This window comes from Scyliorhinus torazame, chromosome 18 (assembly GCF_047496885.1).
Source record: "Scyliorhinus torazame isolate Kashiwa2021f chromosome 18, sScyTor2.1, whole genome shotgun sequence".
Taxonomy (NCBI): Eukaryota; Metazoa; Chordata; class Chondrichthyes; order Carcharhiniformes; family Scyliorhinidae; genus Scyliorhinus; species Scyliorhinus torazame.
Window position 1 is genome coordinate 49737233 of NC_092724.1, and position 26335 is coordinate 49763567.

General features: G+C 43.1%; 1 protein-coding gene and 1 long non-coding RNA gene across 2 annotated transcripts in view; one reads left to right on the forward strand and one right to left on the reverse strand.

The window, feature by feature from the left end:
• Positions 1-26335, reverse strand: part of hdgfl2 (HDGF like 2) — a 109021-nt gene that overhangs the window by 51933 nt on the left and 30753 nt on the right. The window contains exons 3-6 of the mRNA XM_072482728.1: positions 26121-26259; positions 8476-8622; positions 4379-4498; positions 3751-3822 (exon numbers count right to left, since the gene is read on the reverse strand). Of these exons, the coding sequence (XP_072338829.1) occupies positions 3751-3822; positions 4379-4498; positions 8476-8622; positions 26121-26259 (478 nt within the window). The remainder of the gene's footprint in view (positions 1-3750; positions 3823-4378; positions 4499-8475; positions 8623-26120; positions 26260-26335) is intronic.
• Positions 3757-26335, forward strand: part of LOC140395199 (uncharacterized) — a 52355-nt gene continuing 29776 nt past the window's right edge. Inside the window, exon 1 of the long non-coding RNA XR_011936125.1 lies at positions 3757-3932. This is a non-coding gene — a long non-coding RNA (uncharacterized lncRNA). The remainder of the gene's footprint in view (positions 3933-26335) is intronic.

Sequence of the window (26335 nt, forward strand, 5' to 3'; positions counted from 1 at the left end):
CCCCGGTAGCCCGGAGATGGATACTATTAGCTTGGAGGGACTCAAAGCCCCCGAAATCGGAGACCTGGCTATCGGACATGGCTAGCTTTCTCTGTTTGGAGAAAATCAAGTTCGCCTTGAGAGGGTCAATGTTAGGGTTCGCCCGGAGGTGGCAACCGTTCGTCGACTTCTTCGCGGAAAATTAATCATCAGCAGAAGGGGGGAGGGGGGGTTAGTTTAGCTTAGAGTAGGGGGTTAATAAAGGTGTGACCTGTAAGGGAGGGAGACGGCTTTTGGACTATGTTTATAGTTTCACGTACATTGTTTATTGTGTTGTTGTAATACCAAAAAATACCTCAATAAAATGTTTATTTAAAAAAAGTAATGGTGACCATGAAACTATCAGTGATTGCCGTAAAGACCTATCTGGTTCACTAATGCCTTTTAGTGAAAGAAATCTGCCATCTTTACCTAGATTTGACTCCAGATCCACAGCAATGTCCTCTGAAATGGTCTAGAAAGGCAGAGTTCAAGGTCAATTAGGGAAGGGCAACAAATGCTGACTCTGCCAGCGACACCCACATCCCATGAAAGAATAAAAACAGTGTTGCACTGGTTATGGGGTGACAATTGAAGTCAGCAAGAATTTAGTGTCACATCATAATTGAAGGTTCTTTTGTTTTTCTGCCTCCGTAGATAGTTCAGGCAGTGCCCTATTGGGCCCTCTCCTCCACCAACACCCCGACTCCCTCCCTCCCACCACCCTCCTTTCCACGCTCTCCCCACTCCCGCTCTCCTTTCCCTTCTGTCGGTACAGAGGCGAGGGTATCTGGTCTCTCCAGCGCAAAGTTTAGTGTTTGTACCATTTGTTTTTTGTAGAAATGTGTTGTGAACCGTTTTAATAATCAGAGTATCCACCCCCCTCCCCGTACATTGGTGCTGAGGGGAAGGTGCCCTGTTTCTCCAACACAAAATTAGTGTTTGTACCATTTGGCCTTGTATATTTTTTTTACTGTTTTAATAAAAAGATATGGATGAGGAAGTAAGCACAGGATTGTGAAACAGCTGCGTAACAAAGGCAGAATAAGGGATAGGAGTACAGGTAGACAATATTGTGGCAGTGATAAGCCTTGGTTATAGACAGGATATGGGATTGAAGCTCAAATCAAGGTCAAGAGAACATCAGTATTGCATAGCATGTTTCAGCCTCATCACTGGAGGGAAAGAATCACAGAATTGTTATAGTGCAGAAGGAAGTCATTTGCCCATAGTGTCTGCACTGGCTCTCCAAATGAGCATCATGACTAAGCAGGAACAGTTTCTCCCCTTCTACTCTCTCCAGTACCGTCATAATTCTGAACATCTCTATCAAATCTCCTCTTAGCCTTTTTCTCTCCAAGGAGAACAGTCCCAATCTCTCCAATGTATCAAAACTGATGTTTCTCTCCCTGGAACCATTCTTGTAAATCTCTTCTGCGCTCACTTCAGTGTATTCACATCCTTCCTCGAGTGTGGTGTCCAGAATTATACACAATAGTCCAGCTGAAGTCTAACTAGTTGTCTTGTATGAAAATAGTTTCATGGTCACCATTACTGGTGCTCATTTTATATTCCAGAATTACTAATTCATTGACTTTAGATTAAACCAGCTGTCAAGATGCGATTTGAACCAATGTCCCCAAAGAATGAACTAGATTTTTGATTGATGCCACTGTCTCCCAAAAACAAACCAGCCATTTAACTTTACACATAGGCTTAAAGTATTGGAGCTGGTGTCCGTAGGTTAAAGCTTCTTCTGAAATTCTCATTCCACATCTTGGTGGCTAATTTGTATTGGTAGTCTCTAGTTTAGCTCTTCCTTACAAACAGAAACACTGTCTATTCAGTCAAACATTTTCATAATTTTAAAGACCTATATCCGCCCTCGGCCTCCTCTTTTTATGGGAAAAGAGACACAGTTCGATCTTTGCCAATAAGTGTAACCTCAGTTTTGGAACTGGAGAGAGTGTAAATAAGATTTGCACTCTCTCCAGTTCCTCAACAACCTTTTTATAGGATGTCCATTTCTGGACATACTACTCAAGGTTTAACACAAGTTTAGTAAATCTTCTCCAGGTTTCCATTCTATCGCTTTAGAAAATGAACCCTAGTGTTTAGCTTGGTTTTATTACGCCCTCATGGACCTGCGTTACTAATTTGTATACCCTGATCCCGATGCTCCTCAAACCCGCTTGATTCTTATCTTTCAAGAAATATGTGACCTCGATTTTTACTTACTAGAATGCAATTCTTCACACTTATGTTGATATTCAATTGCCAATGATACGCCCATTTTCATAGAATTTACAGTGCAGAAGGAGGCTATTCGGCCCATCGAGTCTGCACCGGCTCTTGGAAAGAGCACCCTACCCAAGGTCCACACCTCCACCCTATCCCCATAACCCAGTAACCCCACCCAACACTAAGGGCAATTTTGGATACTAAGGGCAATTTATCATGGCCAATCCACCTAACCTGCACATCTTTGGACTGTGGGAGGAAATCGGAGCACCCGGAGGAAACCCACACACACACGGGGAGGATGTGCAGACTCCGCACAGACAGTGACCCAAGCCGGAATCGAACCTGGGACCCTGGAGCTGTGAAGCAATTGTGCTATCCACAATGCTACCGTGCTGCCCATTTTGATTCCCTGTAATTTGTACAGTCCTCCTCAGTGTTGACTATTCTTCTCAATCCACAAATTCATCCACAAATTTAGAAATGCTGCTTTTGGTTCAAAGTCTAAATTGAAGAGGCCATGCACTGATCTTGGAGAGGCCACACTTCCTGCCTTTTGCAACTCAATAACTACTCCTTATTGGAGATTGACAGATGATCAGATAGAGGTATTTAAAATGTTAAAAATATTTAATAGAGCAAATATGCAGAAGCTATTTTCTCTATGGGAGGTTAGGGCAGCATTTCTAAATTTGTGGATGGCTGATTGAAAAGAATAGTCAACTGAGGAGGACTGCACAAATTACAAGGAACTATTAATAAACTTGCAAAATGGGCATATCATTGACAATTGAATATCAGTAATCAAGGCGGTCTAATTAGAGGAACATCGGGATCTGGGTATACAAATACATAATATGTAACGCAGGTAAAAATACCCTATCCCTTAATAACACTTTCTTAATCTCATAACAGAAATCCACTCAAGCTCCACCCTAAAAGCAAAATGCCTTTTCATATACTGGTAGATATGTAGGTGGATAAATAACAAATAAATAAATTCCTTTCTAATAATAATAATAGTCATCTTTATTAGTGTCACAAGTAGTCTTACATTAACACTGCAATGACATTACTGTGAAAATCCTGTGGTCACCCCACACACCGGCGCCTGTTCGGGTACACAGAGGGAGAATTCAGAATGTCCAATTCACCTAACAAGCACGTCTTTCGGGACTTATGGGAGGGAACCGGAGCACCCGGAGGAAGCCCACACAGGGAGAATGTGCAGACTCCGCGCAGACAGTGACCCAAGCCGGGAATCTAACTCAGGTCCCTGGCGCTGTGAAGCAACAGTGCTACCGTGACACAAAGGAACTTAAACTTGGCAGGACTGGGATTTGGAATTGATTCATTATAACAGAAATATTACACCTTTGGATCATTAATCAATCAGGCATTTTCCAATCTTCATAAGAGAACTCCGTTACCCTGTCACAACCAGACATTAGTACAGTGCAATTCAGTCACAAAGTTGAAAATGCGAATTACCTTTTTCTTCCTTCCAGCTGCAGGACCTCGCCGAGGTGTTCTGGAAACTACTTTCTTTTCTAGCGTGAATTCCTAAAGGGACAAATGCGAGAGAAATCAAATATCTTCGATGGTGACTGCCCTGGGGATTATCCTTGGCTGCTGTGCATTCGACTGGACAGATTCGTCCTCACTAACTTAAGGTACCAATTATCATCTCACAGCAGCAATTAGCTCACCACAAACTGGGACAAGTCGGAGACCTTTCTAGCCTGTGTAGCTTAACTATTCAGTGGATAAACACTCGAGCCATCAAGAGAGCTTTCTACTTTAGAGTGAAATGGTGAGGGAGGTGGCGCAGGGCAGGGGAAGCAGAGGGAGAGGAGTGTCAATTAATGTGTCTGGCACTGTCGAAACGGAGACCGATAGATTTCTACGCATTAAAACAGGAAGCGATAGTGCGGGAAAACGGTGCTGAAATAGATCAATCATGATCTCAGTGAATGGTGGAACGGGCTCAAAGAGCTGAATGGCCTATTCCAATTTCTGTTCTTATGGTCTCCAAAAATTGTGCGCAAGTATGAAAAGGTAAAATCTCATTTTTATTATTTTCCCTTTGATGAATCAATATTTAAATGTTTATACTTACTTGGTCACTATTTTTCTCAGATTCGGAAGAGCTTGCTTCAGAATTCTCCTCCAGCGAGTTGGAACCACTTTCCTCTTCCTCTTCTTCACTTGATTTACGAGCTCGCTTTGGAGGTGGTTTCTACAGATTTACAAAAAAGCAAATATATATTTTTTTCCATTGATGAGCATTTGTTTGCTGCGGGTTGGGATTTATTGCTTTAAAAAAAAGGCAATTATGATTAACTTGAATTAGAGATAAATATGCTACAATTATTCCGGACACACTTTCATTAGTTTCCCATCATATGACCAGAGGAAATAGGAACAGGAAAAGGCCATTCAGCCCTTCGAGCCTACTCTTACCATTTAATAAAACTATGGCTAATCTAACACTCACTAATCCCACTTGCCTGTTTTAGCTCCAGAACCTTCAATTCCCCTGCTGATTAAAAACCTGTCAATCTCAGCCCTGAAAATATGCAAGGACTTGACCTCCACAGCATCCTGGGGTAAAGAATTCCAACGATTCACCACTCTCCGAGAGAAGAAAATCGTCCTCATATCTTTCTTAAATGAGCAACTCCTTAGTCTGTGACTATGCCTTCTGGTCCTCCACTCTTCCATGTGTGGAAATAGCCCCATAACATTTACCCTGTCTAACTCGCGTATACGTTGCAATCATATCACTTCTCATTCTTCTGAACTCCAATAAGTACAGACCCAATCTGCTTAACCTTTCCTCATATGTCAGTATCTCCATACCCGGGATCATACTAGTAAACTTCCTTGATACTGCCTTCCAATTATAATACATCTTTCCTTAAATAGGCGGACCAAAACTGTACACAGTATTCGAAATGTAGCCTCACTTGTACCTTATACAGTTTCAGCAACAGCTCTTCACTTTTATATGCCAGCCCCTTTGGAATAAAAGCCAGCATTCCATTTGCCTTCCCCATTACCCTCGACACCTGTAAGCTAGCTCTCTACGTTTCATGAACAAGGACCCCCAAATCCTTTTGTGCTACTGCTTTCTGCAGTCTCTCTCCATTTAACTAATAATCCGCCTTTTAATTCTTTTTTCCAAAATGAACAGTCTCACATATTCTCACACTGAATTTCTTCAGTAACTACATAAGACTGGAGGATATTATTTATATGAGCTACAATATGTAACCTTTCCAATAATTTCTCCAATCCTTCAGAAATACTCAGCTTCTGCTTTGCATGAATGATTTCTTATATTAAATACCACAAAACAACAGTGTAATTCCATGGAACTCCACGCAAGACTGATTTCTGTTATTAATACCTATTTTAGGGGTGGCATGGTGGCGCAGTGGTTAGCACTGCTGCCTCACGCGCCAAGGACCCAGGTTCGATCCCAGCCCCGGGTCACTGTCCATGTGGAGCATGCACATTCTCCGTGTCTACGTGGGTCTCAACCCCACAACCCAAAGATGTGCAGGGTCAGTGGATTGGCCACGCTAAATGCCCCTTAATTGGAAAAAAAATAATTGGGTACTCTAAATTTATAAATTAAAAAAATTAATACCCATTTCTGATTCAATTTTGACAGCAATAAACAAACCCTTTAAAAAATGTTAAAGGGCTAAATTGGGCCAACGGTATACCAAGATGAGGAAACAATGCACATTTGTAAGCCCCAAATTAGGATAGAGCATCCTAATTCAGACATCTGGAAAACAGATCAAGTGCCTACTGTCTGTTTGCAGAAGGAATGACAACTGCATCATCAATGTAATATATTGATAGGAGGATGGTAATCCTAATTTGAAAAAGTCTGGGTCAACACTGCTAAAATTGTAATCAAATTTGTCGAAATTCACGTCGGATAAACCAGACATTTTTTTTCTGCCCAGCTAAATGAAAAGGCAGAGTTATGGTATTGTGGCTTTCTTTGAGTTAAGTCAGTAGCATTAATTTGATGATTTTTCTATAGGTTTTGTTTACTTTGAAAAGAATCCACAATCAGGTCGTAACAGATAATCTGTGTTGGGAGGCAAAGGTAGCTCATGGGAGCATTTAGAGTTTTGATTGTACAGCATTTATTTAATTTATAGGATTTTTATAACATTAAGTGCAACATTTTTGACACAACATAAACCAGTCGCCATAAAATATGTTGATGAACTTGGCTGTTGAAGCCAAGGTAGCTTATTTTCTGTGAGATTTTCATCTGTGTGTGAATCAAAGAGGAAACATGAGGCCAGTCAATCAAAAAGACCCAGCGCTGACAACATCTTGGGCTTAGCAAGAATGGTCTTCATTCATTGTTGATGACAGTCTATTTTGTCTGTTGAGAGATGTGTTGGAAGCAATTTTGAAAATTAAGACGTCAGTAGCATTTTCAAATTCACCCATTTCTGGTTTTAACAGAGCCAGGATGAGTCAGTTGACCAATCCACCCTACTGTTAACTTCTGTCGGATGACTTTTCGATCAGAAAACGGGAAAGTAAAGAGGGGCAATCGGGAAGCGATCCAGAAGTCATGTGCCTTTACATCACTGCTTGTGGGCCAGGAGGAGCAAGTGTTTCTTCATGGCATAAAGAACTGACCCTGCAACCCATCCGCCCAAACTGCCTGACCCAACTCCATGTTCATTGATTGTTAATGTAAATATCATAGAATTTACAGCGCAGAAGGAGGCCATTCGGCCCATCGAGTCTGCACCAGCTCTTGGAAAGAGCCCTACCCAAGGTCAACACATCCATCCTATCCCCATAACCCAGTAACCCCACCCAACACTAAGGGCAATTTTGGACACGAAGGGCAATTTATCATGGCCAATCCACCTAACCTGCACATCTTTGGACTGTGGGAGGAAACAGGAGCACCCGGAGGAAACCCACGCACACATGGGGAGGATGTGCAGACACCGCACAGACAGTGACCCAAGCTGGAACCGAACCTGGGACCCTGGAACTGTGAAGCAATTGTGCTATCCACAATGCTACTGTGCTGCCCATCCTATTTTAATTCGGGAAATGTTGCAGCATCTAAAATAGTACCACGTGTCCAAGTTCATAATATCCATTGGGTTTCATTAGGTTCCAATGCATCACGATAATTCACCAGTTTTGATTACAACATTGCTGTTGAGGGATTCGATCATTTAATACTCCAAAACCATTACTTCATTACACCTATATTGCATTAATACAGAATTAAAATTGTACAACATTACCTAGGACAACAGCAGCATTAATATTCAACAGAGCCATTGGTCACCATTAACAATGCAATTTTACAGAGGTAAATAACAAAGACCACAATGGTACCTGCTTGTACCAGTACAAATAATAGCAAAAGTATTTGAACATCCCTCGATTAGTGCTGCAGGAAACATGTCATGGCATTTCTTTGTTGATAATGTGATGTTGTCAGTAAGAATACACTGCAGCTGCAAGGGAGGGAGAAAGAGAAAGAAAAAAAAAAAGGGAAGGAAAGAGAGAGTGAGAGAAAAATAATGGAGAGAGAAGGAAAGAAAAGGAGAGCGAGAGGGAGACCCAGAGAGAGAGGGAGGGAGACCTTCCACATCTTCCGAATGTCCCAAATGATTCATCAACATTAAAATATTCTAAAACGATTATGCAGACAAAAGCAGCAACCAATTTGCACACAAGGGCCCCACAAATTTCAATGATGTAGTGGATTAATTATTTACTTTCTTTTTTAAGAGTGGTGTTGGTTGAGGCCCTAATTAGAATTCCTTGCGCTTCTTTGAGAAGGGTTGTGAAATCTTTCATATCCACCGGAACAAGCAGCTGGGTCCTTTGTTTAACCTCTCACCCGAAAGACAAACCACCAGTCCCTTTGGATTGCATGGGAATGTCACCGTGGTGTATCTAAGTTCATATCAACCCGTTGACCATCAAACTCAGGCGAGCATGCTACCAGTGAGACAAGCTGGCACATGCTAGCACCAAGAGTTACAATGCAACTATATTTCAGCATGAATTAGCATCTCCAGGAGAGATGGAGATAATGTGGGGAACTAGGGTGCAGGGACAGAAAGAGGCATCGCTGTTAAAAAGATAAAATTTCTTTAAAAGCACAAAGACCAGTCAATAGTCTCACTTGTAAGGATGTACCTTTGCAAGTAGGGGCTTCCTCTTCATTCCACTCTGTTCAATGCTGTCCTTCTCAGATCCCACATCACTCGCTTCTTTCTCCACTTCTGCCCCACTTCCTGGGACTACTTCATTTTCTGGAACTTCACTGTCTGATGAACTTGATGGCTAAACAAAAGAATTAGAAAAGGGGTCAGCTACCAAATCTTAGCAAAATAGAAAATAAAAGCTCCAGAGTCTTGCTTATTCATTCTCTTCATTTTCAAGGAAAACATACATCCAGGCAACAACTCTGGAAAAGCAGTATAAATAAACAAGTTACATTTAGAGAACATTTAATAATATAAAACATTCCCAAAGTGCATCTCAGGAGCATAATCAGACAAAAGTTGACTGAGCTGTAAAAGGAGGTATTCAAGATGGGTGACTATAAACTTGGTCAGAGACATCTTAAAAGAGAGATGTGGAGAGTTTAGTGAGGGGCTACGTAGTAGCAGTTAAGAGAAATAAGATGTTGATGGTACAATTCAGGTTTCCCCAGGTACTTTATCTTGCATGCAACCCAAAGTTTGGCTCCCATTCACAAGCTCTTAGCCCTCCTGTGAAGCAAAGCAAGGTCTTGTGTGCCTGTAGTACTTTTAAATACAGTGCCTTCGATAAACATTGGCTTAATATCTCTGGATTACATATAGACTTTCGACATGATGCCTATGTCACTTGATTGGTATCAGTCACATCAGACACATTCTCAAGTGAAATATTCAGAGGGGCCATTTGTAGAAGCTGCATTAAAAGCCAATTATGGTACAAATACCAGCCCATGAAGTTGCAGTAAATTACAATACCCTTCTGAACAATAAAAAGTTGCTAAATTCTTGCAGAATAGAGTTCTGTGTAATGAAGTGCAAGAATATTCCACCGTCCCCGAATGTCAACTGGTTACTGAAACTAGTTCTTCAGAAAATTTAAATTAGGCAAAATGTGATTGTCCATCCCACACTCTTTGATATCTGAATTGAGACAAAGAAATTTGTAATGGCATATTTTCACAATTAAATAAAACTGATAATCAAATCTAGAGTTAAAGACATAGATCTTTTTCAATTCATTTTTACGGGTGTGGGCTTCGCTGGCTAGGCCAGCATTTGTTGCCCATCCCTAATCTTCCTCGAGAAGGTGGTGGGTGAGCTGCCTTCTTGAACTGCTGCAGTCCATGTGGTGTATACCCACTGTGCTATTAGGGAGGAAGTTCCAGGGTTTTGGCCCAGCAAGTGAAGGAACAGCGATATATTTCCAAGTCAGGATGGTGACTTGGAGGGGAACTTCCGAGTGGTGGTGCTCCCATGTTTCTGCTGTCCTTGTCCTTCTAGATGGCAGTGGTCGTGGGTTGGAAGGAGTTGCCTAAGGAGCCATGGTGAGTTCCTGCAATGCATCTTGTGGATGGTACACATGGCTGCCGCTGTGCGGTGGTGAAGGGAGTGAATGTTTGTGGAAGGGGTGCCAATCAAGCGGGTTGCTTTTTCCTGGATAGTATCAAGCTTCTCGAGTGTTGTTGGAGCTGCACTCATCCAGGCAAGTGGGGAGAATTCTATCACACATCTGACTTGTGCCTTGTAGATGGTGGACAGGCTTTGGGGAGTTACTCACTGCAGGATTCCAAGTTTCTGACCAGCTCTTGTAGCCACAGTATGTATATGGCTAGTCCAGTTCAGTTTGTGGTCAATAGTGTTATGGGCGAGGCGTTTTCAGAACCCTAAAATGTATCATGGAGTTCAACCAACCTCTCCCTTTAATGTGTTTGTTGCTTTTCCTAGCACACGGCTTGTTCCCTGATGTCGAAAACTAATCTTTGATTTATGAACTAATTCATAATCATCTGCCATTTCCGCTGCTAATCTCGCAGTTTTAACCCTCTGTTCTTCCACATGAGTTCTCACTACATCAGGAATTGAATTCTTAAACTCCTCCAAAAGTATAATTTCTCTGAGAGCTTCATATGTTTGGTCTATTTTCAAAGCCCTTATCCACCTATCAAAATTACTCTGAGCCTTTCAAACTCCATGTATGTTTGACCAAATTCTTTCCTTAAATTTTAAACCTTTGTCTGTAAGCTTCAGGCACTAGCTCATATGCACTTAAGATGGATTTCTTCACCTCCTCATACGTTCCAGATACCTCCTCCGGTAGTGATGCAAACACTTCACTAGCTCTACCTACCAGCTGTGTTTGAATCAGTAACACCCACATGTCCTGTGGCCATTTCATTTGTTTAGCTACCTTCTCAAATGAAATGAAAAAGGCTTCCACTTCCTTCTCGTCAAACCTTGACAATGCTTGGACATATTTAAATAGATTCCCACCAAGCCTTCGACTATGACACTCTTTCTCACTATCCTCATCACTATCATCCAACTGTACATTTCCCTTTACGTCTGCCAATTTTAACTGACTGTCATGTTTCATGGTCATTTTCTGAAGTTCAAACTCCCTCTCTTTATCTTTTTCCCTGATCTGTATCTCCCTTTCTTTTTCTTCTGCTAGGGCTATTCTTTCTTTTCTCCTTTCTTCTCTCTCCTTTTCTTTTTCCTCTCTCTCTCTTTCTCTTTCTTTTTCCTCTCTCTCTCTTTCTCTGTTTTTCCTCTCTCTTTCTCTTTCCTCTCTCTCACTCTCGTATGCCAGCCGCTTTAATTCTTTCTCATGTTCCATTTGTTTAATTTGCAACTGAATTTCTGCCATTTCCAATGAGTCAAACTCGATCTCAGGCACTATAAATGCTTAACCACCGCCATAATTACCTCATCTGTTCGCATTTTGTCAGCATGTTAACTGCAATGTTCTTGCCAAATCTAATAGTCTGTGTTTCGTTTCTGTCCGTAAAGTACTACGTGTGACATTCTCTTTTATCCCCCTCGAGCCCCCTATTGTTATGGGCGAGGCATTTTCAGAACCCCAAAATGTATCATGGAGTTCAACCAACCTCTCCCTTTAATGTATTTGTTGCTTTTCCTAGCACACTGCTTGTTCCCTAGGTTACAATTAAGGACGCGTGGGTTTTTAAACACAAAACAATGTGTATTCCATGAACTCAACTTAACATCTTAAATAAACATTGGATCTCATAACACCCCTTACTTCAAAGATAACTCAGAAAATATTGCAACAGTAAATACTTCCTTAAAATGATCCTTCAAACTTCCAAGAGACTTAACACCTTTAAACAAAATCACATCAGGTTAAAGGCTTCACTATTATAAGTTTAAATCACCCAAATGATCCAGAGATAGTCTTTCATGGGAGAGATCCAGCTCACTGCAAACACAGACACACACCCAGCTCTTTTCAAAACTGAACCTAAAAACCTGCAAAACTAAATTGCAAAATGGCTGACCTGACCTCAGCCCCACCCACTCTCTGACATCACTGTTTTCCTAAAGGTACATTGCTTAAACATCCATGTCTTAAAAGTACTCTCACATGACAATAGTAACCCCCAGGATGTTGATAGTGAGGGATTCAGCGATGGTAATACCATTGAATGTCATGGGGTGATGGCTTGATTCTCTTTTATTGGAGATGGTCATTGCCTAGCACTTCTGTGGCGCAAATGTTACTAGCTACTTGTCAGCCCAAGCCTGGATATTGTCCAGGTCTTGCTGCATTTGCACGTGGGCTACTTCAGTGTGAGGAGTCGCAAATGGTACTGAACATTGCGCAATCATCAGCAAACATCTCCAAATCTGACCTTATGTTGGAAGAAAGGTCATTGATCAAGCAGCTGAAGATGGTTGGGCCGAGGACACTACCATAAGGAACTCCTGCAGTGATGTTCCAGGACTGAGATGACTGAGCTCCAACAACCACAACCAAATTCCTTTGTGCTAGGCATGATTCCAACCAGTGGACAGGTTTCCCCTTGATTCCCATTGACTCCAGTTTTGCTGGAGCTCCTTGATGCCACACTCTACCAAATGCTACCTTGATGTCAAGGGCAGTCACACAGATCTCACCTCTTGAGTTCAGCTCTTTTGTCCACGCTTGAACAAAACAGGAGCCAAGTGGCCTTGATGGTACCCAAACTGAGCGTCAGTGAGCAGGTTATTACGAAGTAAATGTCGCTACGTTCTGTCTATCACTTGTTGCTTCGTTTTTTTTTGATGACTCCTCCTATCAATTTACTGATGATTGAGAGTAGACCAACAGGACGGTAATTGACGGTTGGATTTGTGCTGCTTTTTCTGAACAGGGCATACCTGGGCAATTTTCCACATTGCAGGGTAGATGCCAATGTTGTAGCTGTACTGGAACAGCTTGGCTAAGGGCGCAGCAAATTCTGGAGCACAAGTTTGCAGTACTATTGCAGGAATATTGTCAGGGTTCATAGCCTTTGCTGTATCCAGTGCGTTCAGCCATTTCTTGCCATCATGTAGGGTGAATTGAATTGGCTGAAGTCTGGCATCTGTGATGCTGGGATCTCTGGAGGAAACTAAGATGGATCATCCACTTGACACTTCTGGCTGAAGGTTATTGTGAATGCTTCAGCCTTGTCTTTTGCACATACGTGCTGGGCTCCTCCATCATTGAGGATGGGGATATTTGTGGAGCCTCCTCCTCCAGTTTGTTTTTTGTTTAATGTCCATCACCATTCACGACTGGATGTGGCAGGACTGCAGAGCTTAGATCTGATCAGTTTGTGGGATCACTCGGTTCTGTCTATCACTTGTTGCTTACGATAGTTTTTTTTTTTTAAAAAAGAGTGCCCAATTCATTTTTTCCAATTAAGGGGCAATTTAGCGTGACTAATTCCACTTACCCAGCACATGTTTGGGTTGTGGGGAGAAACCACGCAAACACGGGGAGAATGTGCAAACTCCACACGGACAGTGACCCAAAGCCAGGATCAAATCTAGGATAGTGGCATTTCAGGGTTGATCCCCTGGCTTGGTCATTTGCCTCGGTGCCGTGAGACAGTAATGCTAACCACTGTGCCACCGTGCTACCCAGTTGCTGATTGCTATTTGGCATGCAAGTAATCCGGTGTTGTAGCTTCACCAGGTTGACACCTCATTTTTCAGTATGCCGATGCTGCTCCTGGCATGCCCTCCTGCACTCTTGTTTGAAACAGGGTTGATCCCCTGGCTTGGTCATAATGGTAGAGTGGAGGATATGCCAGGCCATGAGGTTACAGATCGTGGCAGAGTACAATATTTCTGCTGAACAAAGAACAATACAGCACAGGAACAGTCGCTTCGGCCCTCCAGGCCTGCGGTGACCATGGTATCTGCCTAAACTAAAACCGTCTGCACTTGCAGAGTCTGTATCCTTCCATTCCCACCCTATTTATATATTTGCCTAGATGTCCCTGAAATGCCACTATCGTACCTGCTCCCACCACCTCCCCAGGCAGCGCATTCCATATATTTACCACCCTCTTGTGTAAAAAAAAAACCTTACCTCGCACGTCTGTTATGTCCCCGAGTACTTAACACTCCTACCCGAGAAAAGAGCATCTGACTATCAACTCTGTCCATGCCACTCAGGTCACCTCTCAACCTCCGTCATTCCAGTGAGAACAGACCGGGTTTGTCTAACCTCTCCTCATAGCTAATGCCCTCCATACCAGGCAACATCCTAGTAAACCGCTTCTGTACCCTCTCCAAAGCGTCCACATCCTTCTGGTAGTGTGTTGACCAGAATTGTACACAGTATTCCAAAAGAGGCCTAACTAAGGTACTGTATAGCTGCAACATGACTTGCTAATTTTTATATTCAATGCCCCAACCAATGAAGGCCAGCATGCCATATGCCTTCTTGACCACCTTATCCACACGCGTTGCCACTTTCAGTGATCGGTGGACATGCATGCCCAGATCTCTCTCCCGGTCAGTAGTCGCAAGAGTTCTACCATTTATTGTGTAATTCCTACATGCAATGGACTTTCCAAAGTCCATTATCTCACACTTGTCCGGATTAAACTCCATCTGCCATTTCTCCACCCAAGACTCCAACCAGTTTATATCCTGCTGTCTCCTTTGACAATCCTCTTCACTATCCGCAACTCCACCAATTTTTGTGGCGTCTGCGAACTTACTAATCGGACCAGCTACATTTTCTTCCAAATCATTTATATACACCACGAACAACAGAGGCCCCAGAACTGATCTCTCTGGAACACAGCCTTCCATTCAGAAAAGCACACTTCTATTGCTACCCTGTCTTCTGTGCCCAAGCCAGTTCTGTATCCAACTTGCCAGTTCTCCTCTGATCCCATGTGACTTCATCTTTTGCACCAGTCTACCATGAGGTACCTTGTCAAAGGCTTCACTGAAGTCTATGTATACAACATCTACTGCCTTTCTCTCATCCATCATCTTTGTCTCTTCCTCAAAAAACTCGGATCAAATTAGTGAGGCATGATCCCCCTCACAAACCATGTTGTCCATCACTAATAAGTCCATTTGTTACAAATGTGAGTAAATCCTTATTTACAACAATCAACAATGGTTTCATGGTCATCATTAGACCTTTTTATTCCAGGTATTTATTGATTCAATTTCCACCACCTGCCATGGCAGGATTCGAACCTGGGTCCCCAGAGTATTATCCTGGGTCTCTGGATCACCAGTCCAGTGACAATAGCACTATGCCACTACCTCCCCTTTGATACTGCCTCATTTGTTTTTTTGTACCTCTGGTATTAAAAAAATCTTTTCCCCCATGGAGGATGCCCTGCATCATTCATGGTAGTTGTACAACTACTGGTTAACAATTGAACGGACATGGCTTTTTAAATGACATTTGCAGGAAACGGTGACAGTGAGAGAATGACACAGGACTAGTAATCAAGAGACCAGGCTAATGCTCTAGAGGCATGGGTCTAAATTCCCACCATAGCAACTAGTCTAGTCCCTCCAGAGCCCTTGGAAGAATGCTGCAACTTCCCATTTTTGGCGCAAGTGTCATGCTGTAAGTTACAGTGCTGGTGCAGTCCTCAACAGCGGCATATCTCTCAGCATTCACCGCCATTGAGGCCATAAAATCCATTTAAATGTCAACTCTAATTCTCCTCTTTTCATGCTGCTTTTATGTTTTTCCTTTTGAAATATTTATTCGATTCTCTCTTTGAAAAATGTTGGAGCCTTGGTCTCAATAGCCATTTGTGGAATGCACACAGGGAGTCAGGAGCAAGTCTAGTCTTTAAATGGTAAATAATTGGACCATTATTTTTAGGTTTAAAGGAGCCACCTTTTGAAAGTTATGCATTCTGTCCTTATTTTTAACATTCCAAACTATAAATTATGCCAAAATCTACAATGAAAATGGCATGCGTGTACATTTCCTGTAAAGCCAAAACTTAGCTTACGCACTGTACTTAGCAGAGTCCTCAAAGTGTGATTCTCATGCTACTGTTGCATACTCATCTCAGACTATACAACTTTCACGTCCAAGTTGGGACATGCTCCTGTCTAACCATACTACCATTCCCATGGGCTATGGACCGGGTGCAGAAAGGTGAGATTAGAAAGGGCACCTGGGTGTCCTCAGGCTGGCATGGACAAGATGGGCCTAATGGCCTCCTTCTGTGCTGTAACTTTTCAATGATCTCATAGAATTGGGCCTGCATTACCGAACTGTTGCTCCACCTTTTCACTGACCCACACCGTGACTGGGGGCCCTCAGACATTGCCCTAACCTCAAGTCTCTGTCCTCCTTGCCACCAACTACTAAACTTCAGGAGTGCTAAGCAAACTGGTGTATATTGTATCGTGCAGTTTTAAGGTCCATTTTTACAGAACGTTAATTAATAAATGCATTTTAAAGCCCAGTTAGAGTTCTCCGATCCTGTTGTTCAATCACCAGGTTGTCTCAAAATATGACAAAGGTGTATTATCAAGCATTTGCTATTCTTAAGACACATTATTTTACAAATTCTTCTCCTGCAATTTGCACACTGTCTTCACATACAGTAGAGGAAATTTCATGACAACACCTATGGCGAGTCTGCCCTGTAGTGTTAATGATTCAGCAGTGCATTATAAACTATGATAAAAGGACGATAGGTTCTAAATAGCAGCAATGAAAATAATATGAAAATTAACAACTTCTTTTGTTCTGCCTTCATGGAGGAAGCACAATTAACTTCCCAGAAATGCTATGGAATGAAGGGTTAGTGAGAAAGAGGAATTGGAAGGAAATTTGTATTACTAGGAAAATAGTGCTGGAGAAATTAATGGGACTGAAAGCTGATAAATCCTCAGAGCCTGATAAGCTATATCCCAGTGTACTAAAGGATGTGGCCATGAAAATAGTGGATGCATCACTTGTCATCTTCCAAAATTCTGTAGATTCTGGAACAGTCTCGGCTGATTGGAGGGCAGCAAATATAAACCCCCTATTTAAAAAAGGTGAAGGAAAAAACAGGGAATTACAGACCAGTTGGCCTAATAGGTAAAATGCAAGGGTCTGTTAAAAGGATAGTAATGCAATAACAGTACACTTAGAAAATATCAACGGGATTAGACAAAGTCAACATGGATTTTTGAAAGGGAAATCATATTTGACAAATCTACTGGAGTTTTCTGGTGACGTAACTAGTAGAATAGATGAGGGTGAAACAGTAGATGTGGTGGATTTGGATTTTCAGAAAGCTTTTTGATAAAGTCCCACATAAGAGATTAATGTGTAAAATTAAAGACAATGAGATTGGGGGGGGGTAACATCTTGGCATGGATTGAAAATTGGTGAGCAGACAGGAAAGAGTGTAAGAATAAATGGATATTTTTTTTTAAGTGGCAGGCAGCGGCGAGTGGGGTTCTTCAGGGGTCAGTGCTTGGGCCCCAGTTATTCACAACACCCATGATTTGGATGAGGGAACCAAAAGTAATATTTCCAAGTTTGCTGACGACATGAAACTTGGTGGGAACATGAGTGGTGAGGTGGATGTCAAGAGGCTTCAAGATGATTTAGACAAGCCGAGTGAGTGGGCAAACATATGGCAGATGCAGGAAATTGTCTACTTCGGATGGAAAAACAGGTGGCAGGGTGTTATTTAAATGATGATAGATTGGGATATTTTAACAGATAGGGATCTGTGTGCCTTAGTACACCAGTCACTGAAAGCAAGTATGCAGGTGCAGCAGCTGTTAGGAAGGCAAATGGTGTGCTGGCCTTCATTGCAAGAGGGGTTGAAAACGGGAGCAAGGATGTATTGTTGTCACTGTACAAGGCCTTGATGAAACCGCACCTGGAATTTTAGGACGGTGAGTGATCGGCACTCGCCATCCTGAGAGTCGGTGTGTATCGTGCTCCAGTCGACTTTCAGAAGTCCACTTCTATTTAGCACTCAATTGAGCATTGATTGGCAGTGTGTGGGAATTCTGTCCCCCTTTGGAAGGAGGTCCCACCTTGGAGAGCTGTCAGCCAGAAGAGGTACTGCAGCACCCTGCCTGGAACTAAGTCCCGGGACCAAACGATCCTCAAACTATTCTCCTAAGACAGGCTCAATTAACTTATGGATGTGTGTTTTTTTAAACTGCTTGGACACAATTGCAGAGCATGTCCATTCAAATTTACTAGTCCTGGATTTCACGCTACAGTACCTACAGTCCTCAGAGGTTGAGAATTCCAAAGATTCATAACCTCCAAGTAAAGTTTCTCTTGATCTTCGTCTTAAAATGGCTAATCCCTAATCCCAAGACTAGTTCTACACTCTTCAATCAGAGGAAACAGCATCTCAACACCTACCCCATCAAACTCTCTTAAGAACTTTAAAGTTTCAATAAGATCTCTCATTTTACTAAACTCAAGAACATATTCCACTATTCCCATTCCAATAAATCTTTCATTAGGACAACCCATTCATCCTGGGCTTGGTTCTAGATCTTGGCATTGAGCACCAGGAATCGAGGTGCTCTATGGGATCCATGTATACCTGTCACACCATTTGCAGGCGTTAATCATCCCACTCCCAAAGGTTTGTGTTGGGACAATGTTGTTCATGTCCATGTCCAGAAGGTGTAGAAGGCACCTTCACCAAAGGCATAGTTAGAATATGTGACAAAAATTCCATAATATTTCAATTGTTCATATTTTTATTGTGATTTTATACAAGCTAAAGATTTTCCCACACATCCTTGGTTAAAATAACGATGTAATTTAATCCTGAGTATATAACCCCTGCATTCTAATTCTTGTGGGAGTCTTTAACAATCAAGCCTATTTGATCTTGGTTAATAATCTGCATATTTGGCATCAGCATTGCAACTCAAAAGAATCCAACTGAATCTATTGAGCTTCTTATACAAAACGAGCAACTATTTAACCCAGTCCTCAAGTCCCTAAGCTCGGGAATGCCCTTCCTCGATCTCTACACTTGACCCAGTTCTCCTTTAAGATTCTCCTGAAGACTTGCTTCTTTGATTAAGTTATTTTTCTTATTTAGGTTGGGGTCAAATTTTAAACCATAGAATTTACGGTGAAGGAGGCCATTCGACCCATTGAGTCTATACTGGCCCTTAAAAAGAGCACCCCACTTAATCCCATGCCTCCACCCTATCCCAGTAACCTCAACTAACCATTTGGACACATTGGTAATTTATCATGGCCAACCCACCTAACCTACACAACTTTGGACTGTGGGAGGAAACCGGAGCACCCGGAGGAAACCCACGCAGGGGCTGGTTTAGCACACTGGGCTAAAGAGCTGGCTTTTAAAGCAGACCAAGGCAGGTTCAATTCCCGTACCAGCCTCCCCGAACAGTCGCCGGAATGTGACGACTAGGGGCTTTTCACAGTAACTTCACTGAAGCCTACTTGTGACAATAAGCGATTTTCATTTTTCATTTCAGACACGGGGCGAAAGTGCAAACTCCACAAAAACAGTCACCCGAGGCCGGAATTCAACTCGGGTCCCTGGAGCTGTGAAGCAGCAGTGCTAGCCACTGTGTCACCATGCCACCCCCAACCTGCAATCTTCTAACATCATCACTAAAATCACCAAAGTCAGTTTTGTTTGATAACGCTTCTGATAAGTGCCTTGGGACATTCTACAGCATCATATAAACACAAGTAGTGTTCTTGTTGAATTCACAATGAGCAACATATCTTTCAGAGTGTCATTTACACCACTGTGTATGTCAATTTGTCGGAGGATGGTATTGGGTAGAACAGAATCATAGTACATAGTATTACCACACTGAGCGTAGCATTGACTGGGATATCAAAATAGCACTCAGATCAGGCAGAATATCTTCTGGAAACCAATCTGGGTTAACATTTCTACCACGGCCATGATGTTGGTATATCTTAGGGCCACTATTTCTGGATACCATAATTACACCAGGGTTTTTCAGCTGGGGCGTTACTGCCACCCAAGGTTTGAAAGCATTCATCATAAATACAGGTACACATAACTACCACAAAAACCTAATCTTTCTGCTGACCTGCAGCACATTTCCTGATTTTTGATTCCCAAAATTCAGTGATTCCATTCTGTAAATCAGAAATCAGTACTGCACCTGCAATAGGTGAAATTAAAATTCCCCAGGACCAGGCAAAAGAAATTCAGTCATTCCCAATCTTCTATCACAATTCTCTGCCATATCCTGGCCCAAGAGCACCAGATTCCATGCCCCCAACCTCAACGTTAAACCATTTACATTCCAGCTAATGTGAGCGAAACACTGGACAAAACTGGCCAGTGGAATGAAAAAAGAACGTAACTTGGACAGGACAATGCATTGCAGTTGTTAGTCAAGTGAGTTCAATGCGAGTTTGAGAAAGCAGGAGCACGGGATTGTGTGCATGTTGTTGCTACTTATATCAGAACGAGTGGGAAGAAAATTTAAGTGGGAAGGAGTTATAATATTTTTCCTGTACAAAAGGTTGCACGAAAAATTCCAACATCAAAAATTGATCATTTAAAGTGCTCTCCTTTCTGTTCAATTGTTGAAAAAGCACCAATTGTCTTGCTAACCTATTCAGTCTGGTGGTTGATCTACCTCCTTGACAGGCCATTCCAGTAACGATGGGTGGACAATGGATATGTTTGAGCTCTTATGTTCTTTCACTGAAGAAACATTGGGTCAGATTTTTGGAGTTGGGAAGACTCTGCGGATCTTTAAACAGTGAATGGGGCCGGATGTGCAAGTCCTGCCCCCACTTCCTATAAATTCCATTTCTGTTGGAAGTGGAATGGGGATGATGCACGATCCACGTAGGAGAGAATCCAAACCTCAGTAGAGCCATTTGAACTCCGCTAAGTTCAAACAGATCCCATTTTGGCTTTGGTAAGGGCCTTAACTCACAGTGTGTCACAAATTTCTAAAGTAAACATTCTTGAAGGGTGGATATGCTCTGTTTCCTAGTCATGAGCGGAGATTTTTTAAATTCGCTGCTCTTCAAACTGCAGCTGTTAGTTTAGAAAATACCGCTGCTGGACTGCTTTGACTGGCAGGCCATCTGATGTGCATCTGTTAGAGCAGTTCCAATAGAGTTCTTTGTTGACACTTTCCCAAGGGCTATTTATTTTGAATGCTTGGCTGAGTCTCAATGGCTATAATTATCTCAGTGAGGTTCAGAGTTCACAGTTTGACAGCTTAACAAAGCCCAGCCATGTCAACCTTGTATAGTCTGTCGACTCTGCAAAGTCCTCCTTATTAACATCTGAGTGCTGGTGCCAAAATTGGAAGAGCTGCCTCACAGACTAATCGAAAAGCAGCCGGACATAGTCATACCCATGGAATCATACCTTCCAGATAAAGTCCCAGATACCATTATCTGCAGTCCTGGGTATGCCCTGTTCCACCGGCAGGACAGACCTAGCAGAGGTGGAGGGACAATGGCATACAGTCGGGAAGGAGTTGTCCTGTGAGTCCTCAACATCGACTCCGGACCCCATGAAGTCACATGGCTTCAGGTCAAACGGGCAATAAAACCTCCTGCTGATTACCACATTCTGTCCAATCTCAGCTGATGAATCAGTATTCCTCTGTGGTGAACACCACTTGGAGGAAGGGGGACAAGGGTGCAGAATATACTCTTGGTGGGGGACTTCAGTGTCCATCACAAAGAGTGGCTCGGTATCCCCACTACCGAACGAGCCCTAAAGGACATAACTGTTAGACTGAGTCTGCGACAGGTGGTTTGGAATCCAACAAGAGGGAAAAACATACAAGACCTCAGTCAGCAAACTGCCTGCTCCATATGAATCTGTCCATGACAGTATCAGAGGGGTGACCACTGCACAGTCCTTGTGGAGACGGAGTCCCGTCTTCACAATGAGGATACCATCCATTGTGTTGTGTGGCACTACCATCATGCTAAATGGGCTAGATTCATAACAGATCTAGCAACTCGAGACTGGGCATTCATGAGGCGCTGTGGGCCCTCAGCAGCAACAGAATTGTACTCAGCCACAATCTATAACCTCATGGCCCAGCATCTCCTCTGCTCTACCATTACCACCAGGCCAGGGGATCAACACTGTTTCAATCAAGAGTGCAGGAGGACATGCCAGGAACAGCTCCAGTAATCCAAAAAATGAGGTGTCAACCTTGTGAAACTACAACACAGACTACCTGCATGCCAAACAACATAAGTAGCAAGTGATAGAGCGAAGTGATCCCACTACTAATGGATCGGATCCAAGCTCGGCAGTCCTGCCACATCCAGTAGTGAATGGTAATGGTCAATTAAACAACTCACCGGAGGAGGAGGCTCCACAAATATCTCCATCGTCAATGATGGAGGGAGCCCAGCATATATGTGCAAAAGACAAGGCTGATGCATGCACAATAATCTTCAGCCAGAAGTGTTAAGTGGATGATCCATCTTGATTTCCTCCAGAGGTCCCCAGCATCACTGATGCCAGTCTTCATCCAAATCGATTCACCCCCACGGGCAGCACGGTAGCACAGTTGCTTCACAGCTCCAGGGTCCCAGGTTCAATTCCTAGCTGGGTCACTGTCTGTGCGGAGTCTGCACGTTCTCCCAGTGTCTGCGTGGGTTTCCTCCGGGTGCTCCGGTTTTCTCCCACAGTTCAAAGATGTGCGGGTTAGGTGGATTGCCCTTAGTGTCCAAAAAATGTTAAGTGGGGGTTACTGGGATAGGGTAGATACATGGGCTTCAATCGGGTGCTCTTTGTAAGGGCTGGTGCAGACTTGATGGGCTGAATGGCCTCCTTCTGCACTGTAAATTCCATTATATCAAGAAACAGTTGAAAGCACTGGATACTGCAACGGTTATGGGCCCTAACAATATTCCGGTAATAGTACTGAAGACTTGTGCTCCAGCACTTGCCGTATGCCTAGCCAAGTTGCTCCAGTACAGCTACAACTCCGGCATCTACCCGCAATGTGGAAAATTGCCTAGATAGTGTAGCCACCTGGGTTGGCCACTTCCCGATTTAAAACGGAGAACCGCAACGACTACAGGGAAATTCAGCCAAAACAGGCAAAAAACTAGCAAGTGCAGAAATCCTGTGTATTAGAACCTGCAAAAGCCCAGACAGCACTGAAACACACAGCCATCTGCATACTAATGAGCGATCCCCGGGAACAATTGAAACGTTTAAGGTGAATAAGGCCAAGCCAGACTCCTCGGCGCCAGCAGGAGCCAAGACAAAGGAAGGCTAACGGACACTTAGGAACCGCCCAGCGATCAGGGAACAACTCCAGTATTGGAGAAATCGATTCAAGTGATCGGAACGTAGTCCAATCACTTGGAACCAGATACGGGGTCCGCCCTGAATGGCGCGAAGCCCCTGGGAACTATAAAGTAAAGCCTCCAAGTTCAATTCGTCCTTCTTGGCAGGGTCACTCAGCAACTCGAATCAACCCTGGAGAGTGAACTGCCTAAGCTGCCGCATCAACCAAGTAAGTCTCCAGTCAACGCACGCTACGAGATAGGCGCTCCTAGCTACCAGTCCATACCAGCTTTGAATCCTGCAGACTCAGATCGAACAAAAGGCCATTTGTTCCCCTGACATGGTGGGCCAGTTCCGAAGCCAAGTATAGGCTTTTTAGTGATAGAGAATAGTCTAGAAAATAGAGTTGATGCATGAGTAATGATTTACTGTGTATAATAAATGCGTTTTGATTTGAATCTTACTAATTGGTGTGTTGAGTTATTGATCAGTACTTGAACTTGAACCTCGTGGCGGTATCATAAAGATACCTGGCGACTCTAGAGCAAAGGTTATAGAAACAGAGCAAATTCAGTAAAGACCCAATGGGCAACGAATTAAGAGCCAACCAAAGTGAGCAACAATATGTCCGGTACTCAGAAAGCAGGATAAATCCAACGCAGCCAGTTACTGCCCTTCAGTCTACTCTCAATCATCAGTAAAGTGATGGGAGGGGTCATCAATTATCAACAGTTCTATCAAGTGGCACTTACTTATCAGTAACCTGCTTACTGAAATGCAGTTTGGGATCTACCAGGGTCACCCAACTCCTGACCTCATTACAACCGTGGTTCAAATATGGACAAAAGACCTAAACTCGAGAGGCGAGGAGAGAATGACTGCCCTTGACATCAAGATTGAATTTGATCCGAGTTGGGATCAAGGAGCCCTAGCAAAACTGGAGTCAATGGGAATCAGGGGGGGTTAACTCTCCACTGGTTGAAATCGTACCTATCGCAAAGGAAGATGGTTGTGGTGGTTGGAAGTCAGTCACCTCATCCCTGGGACATCACTGCAAGTGTTCCTCAGGGTAGTGTTCTAGGCCCAACCATCTTCAGTTGCTTCAACAGGAGATCAGATGTGAGGATATTCACTAATATTTGTTCAGTACCATTCGCAACTCCTCAGACACTGAAGCAGTCCACGTGCAAATGCAGCAAGACCTGCACCATATCCAGGTTTGGACTGACAAGTGGCAAGGGATGTTCACGCTACATGTGCCAGGCAATGACCATTTCCAATAAGAGAGAATCAAATAATCGTGCCATGACATTCAATGGCATTACCGTCACTGGACCCTCCACTATTAACATCCTGGGGGTTATCACTGACCACAAGCTGAACTGGACTAGCCATCTAAATACTGTGGCAACAAAAGCAGGTTAGAGGTTAGGAATCCTGCAGTGAGTAACTCATCTCCTGACTCCCCCAAAGCCTGTCCACCACCTAAAAGCTCGATACCATCCAGGACAACACAGCCCACTTGATTGGCACTCCTTCCACAAGCATTCACTCCCTACAACACTGCTGTAGAGCAGCAGCAGTGTGTACCACCTACAAGATGCATTAAAGGAACTTACCAAGGTTCCTGCAGCAGCACCAATCACTACCATTTAAAAGGACATGGGCAGCAGATACATGGGAACATCACCACCTGGAGGCTCCCCTCAAGTCATTCACCATCCTGACTTGAAATATATTGCCATTCCTTCACTGTTGCTGAGTCAAAACCCTGGAACTCCCTCCCTAACTGCAGAGGTGCACCTACACCACATGCAGAGGTTCAAGAAGGCAGCTCACCACCACTTTCTCAAAGGGATGGGCAACAAATGCTGCCAGCAAAGCCCGCATCCCATAAAAATGAATTTTTAAAACCATTTGAAAATACTTCTTAATAATGGAGAAGACAGCATCTGCTCAGACATTCTACAATATTCAAGTTACATCACTGGAGGTATGCAGCTTATAAAAATGTTGCCACTCTCTGTTCTCCCTGCACTTAACCCTGGGCTCAGCAAGTGGATGTCAAGAACTACTTCAAATAGTCATTGGCAGTACAGCAAAGGAAGCACTATTGGTTGGAACACTGCCAGTTGGTATTGATCTCCGTTGTCAAATTAAAAAGCCTTTCCTTATAATTCCACTGGGCTTTTTGGTGCCCTGATGACCTGTGCGACCCGAGCTGGCCAGGCTTTGAGCATAAAGTCAATCTGTTGAACTTGCTTAGGCTTCCCTAGTTGGCGGTGTGCTGGGAAATTTCATGCAAGTAACCCTAGTGGGCTTTGACAGGAATCTCCTCCCCCTGAAGCCTCTGGCCAAGCTGTGTTCTGTTGTGGAATCCCTTGCTGCATCAGGTGGCAACTGCCATTAGCTGCCTTGAGGTTGCTTCACCCTGGCTTTTCTTTCCAGCCTACACCTAGCTCTGAATAGTGGACTTCCAAATCAAGATTGACGCTGCACCCACACAATACATCACAGAATAATGCATCTTACTCTAGTGTACACTTCCACCGTTCCAAAATTTACTTGATCAGGTAGACCTCTTATTGCCCTGAACCTGCTGCAGAACAGTCTTCCCCTTCATTCTGATCATTCCAGAATTTGTCTTTTCCACACTGGGACAATTAGCGTATAGAGACAAAGTCGGATGTGTCAAACTCTTCTTCCCCATTTTTCCAAAATATAAATTAACAGAACACAATACTAAAATAGGTCATTCCTAATTCCTCCATAATGCATGCGCTAATTTGATATTGTGACTTAGTCTTCAATCTCAAATTTCTGGAAAGTTCACCAATTTGAACTGTGCTACAGCTAACATAGTTACACAAGGGAAGCTTTCCTAAAGTTCATAGTATAATCTGGCTATTGCAAGAATTTTGGAATTCTTAATCACTACAAACTGTCACATGCAGAAAGGCCACATCTCTCACTAACAAGACGTCACAGCGGAATTAAACACATGACAGGATAGTGTCTAACTCACCAGTTGTGCAGTAAAGCTGACGTTTGGGTTGTTTTGTATTTCCCACAGTCCTTCATTGAATCCTTTCCTCTTGTTTGGTTTCCCATATTTGTCTTTGTACTTTTCAAATAGGAAAATATCTTTTGGTCCCAAAAAAGCCCTGGATAACCAAAATAAAACAAACTAAGCGACCAAACTTAAGGCCAAGAGTCAGCGTGACCTTCAAAAATCATCTA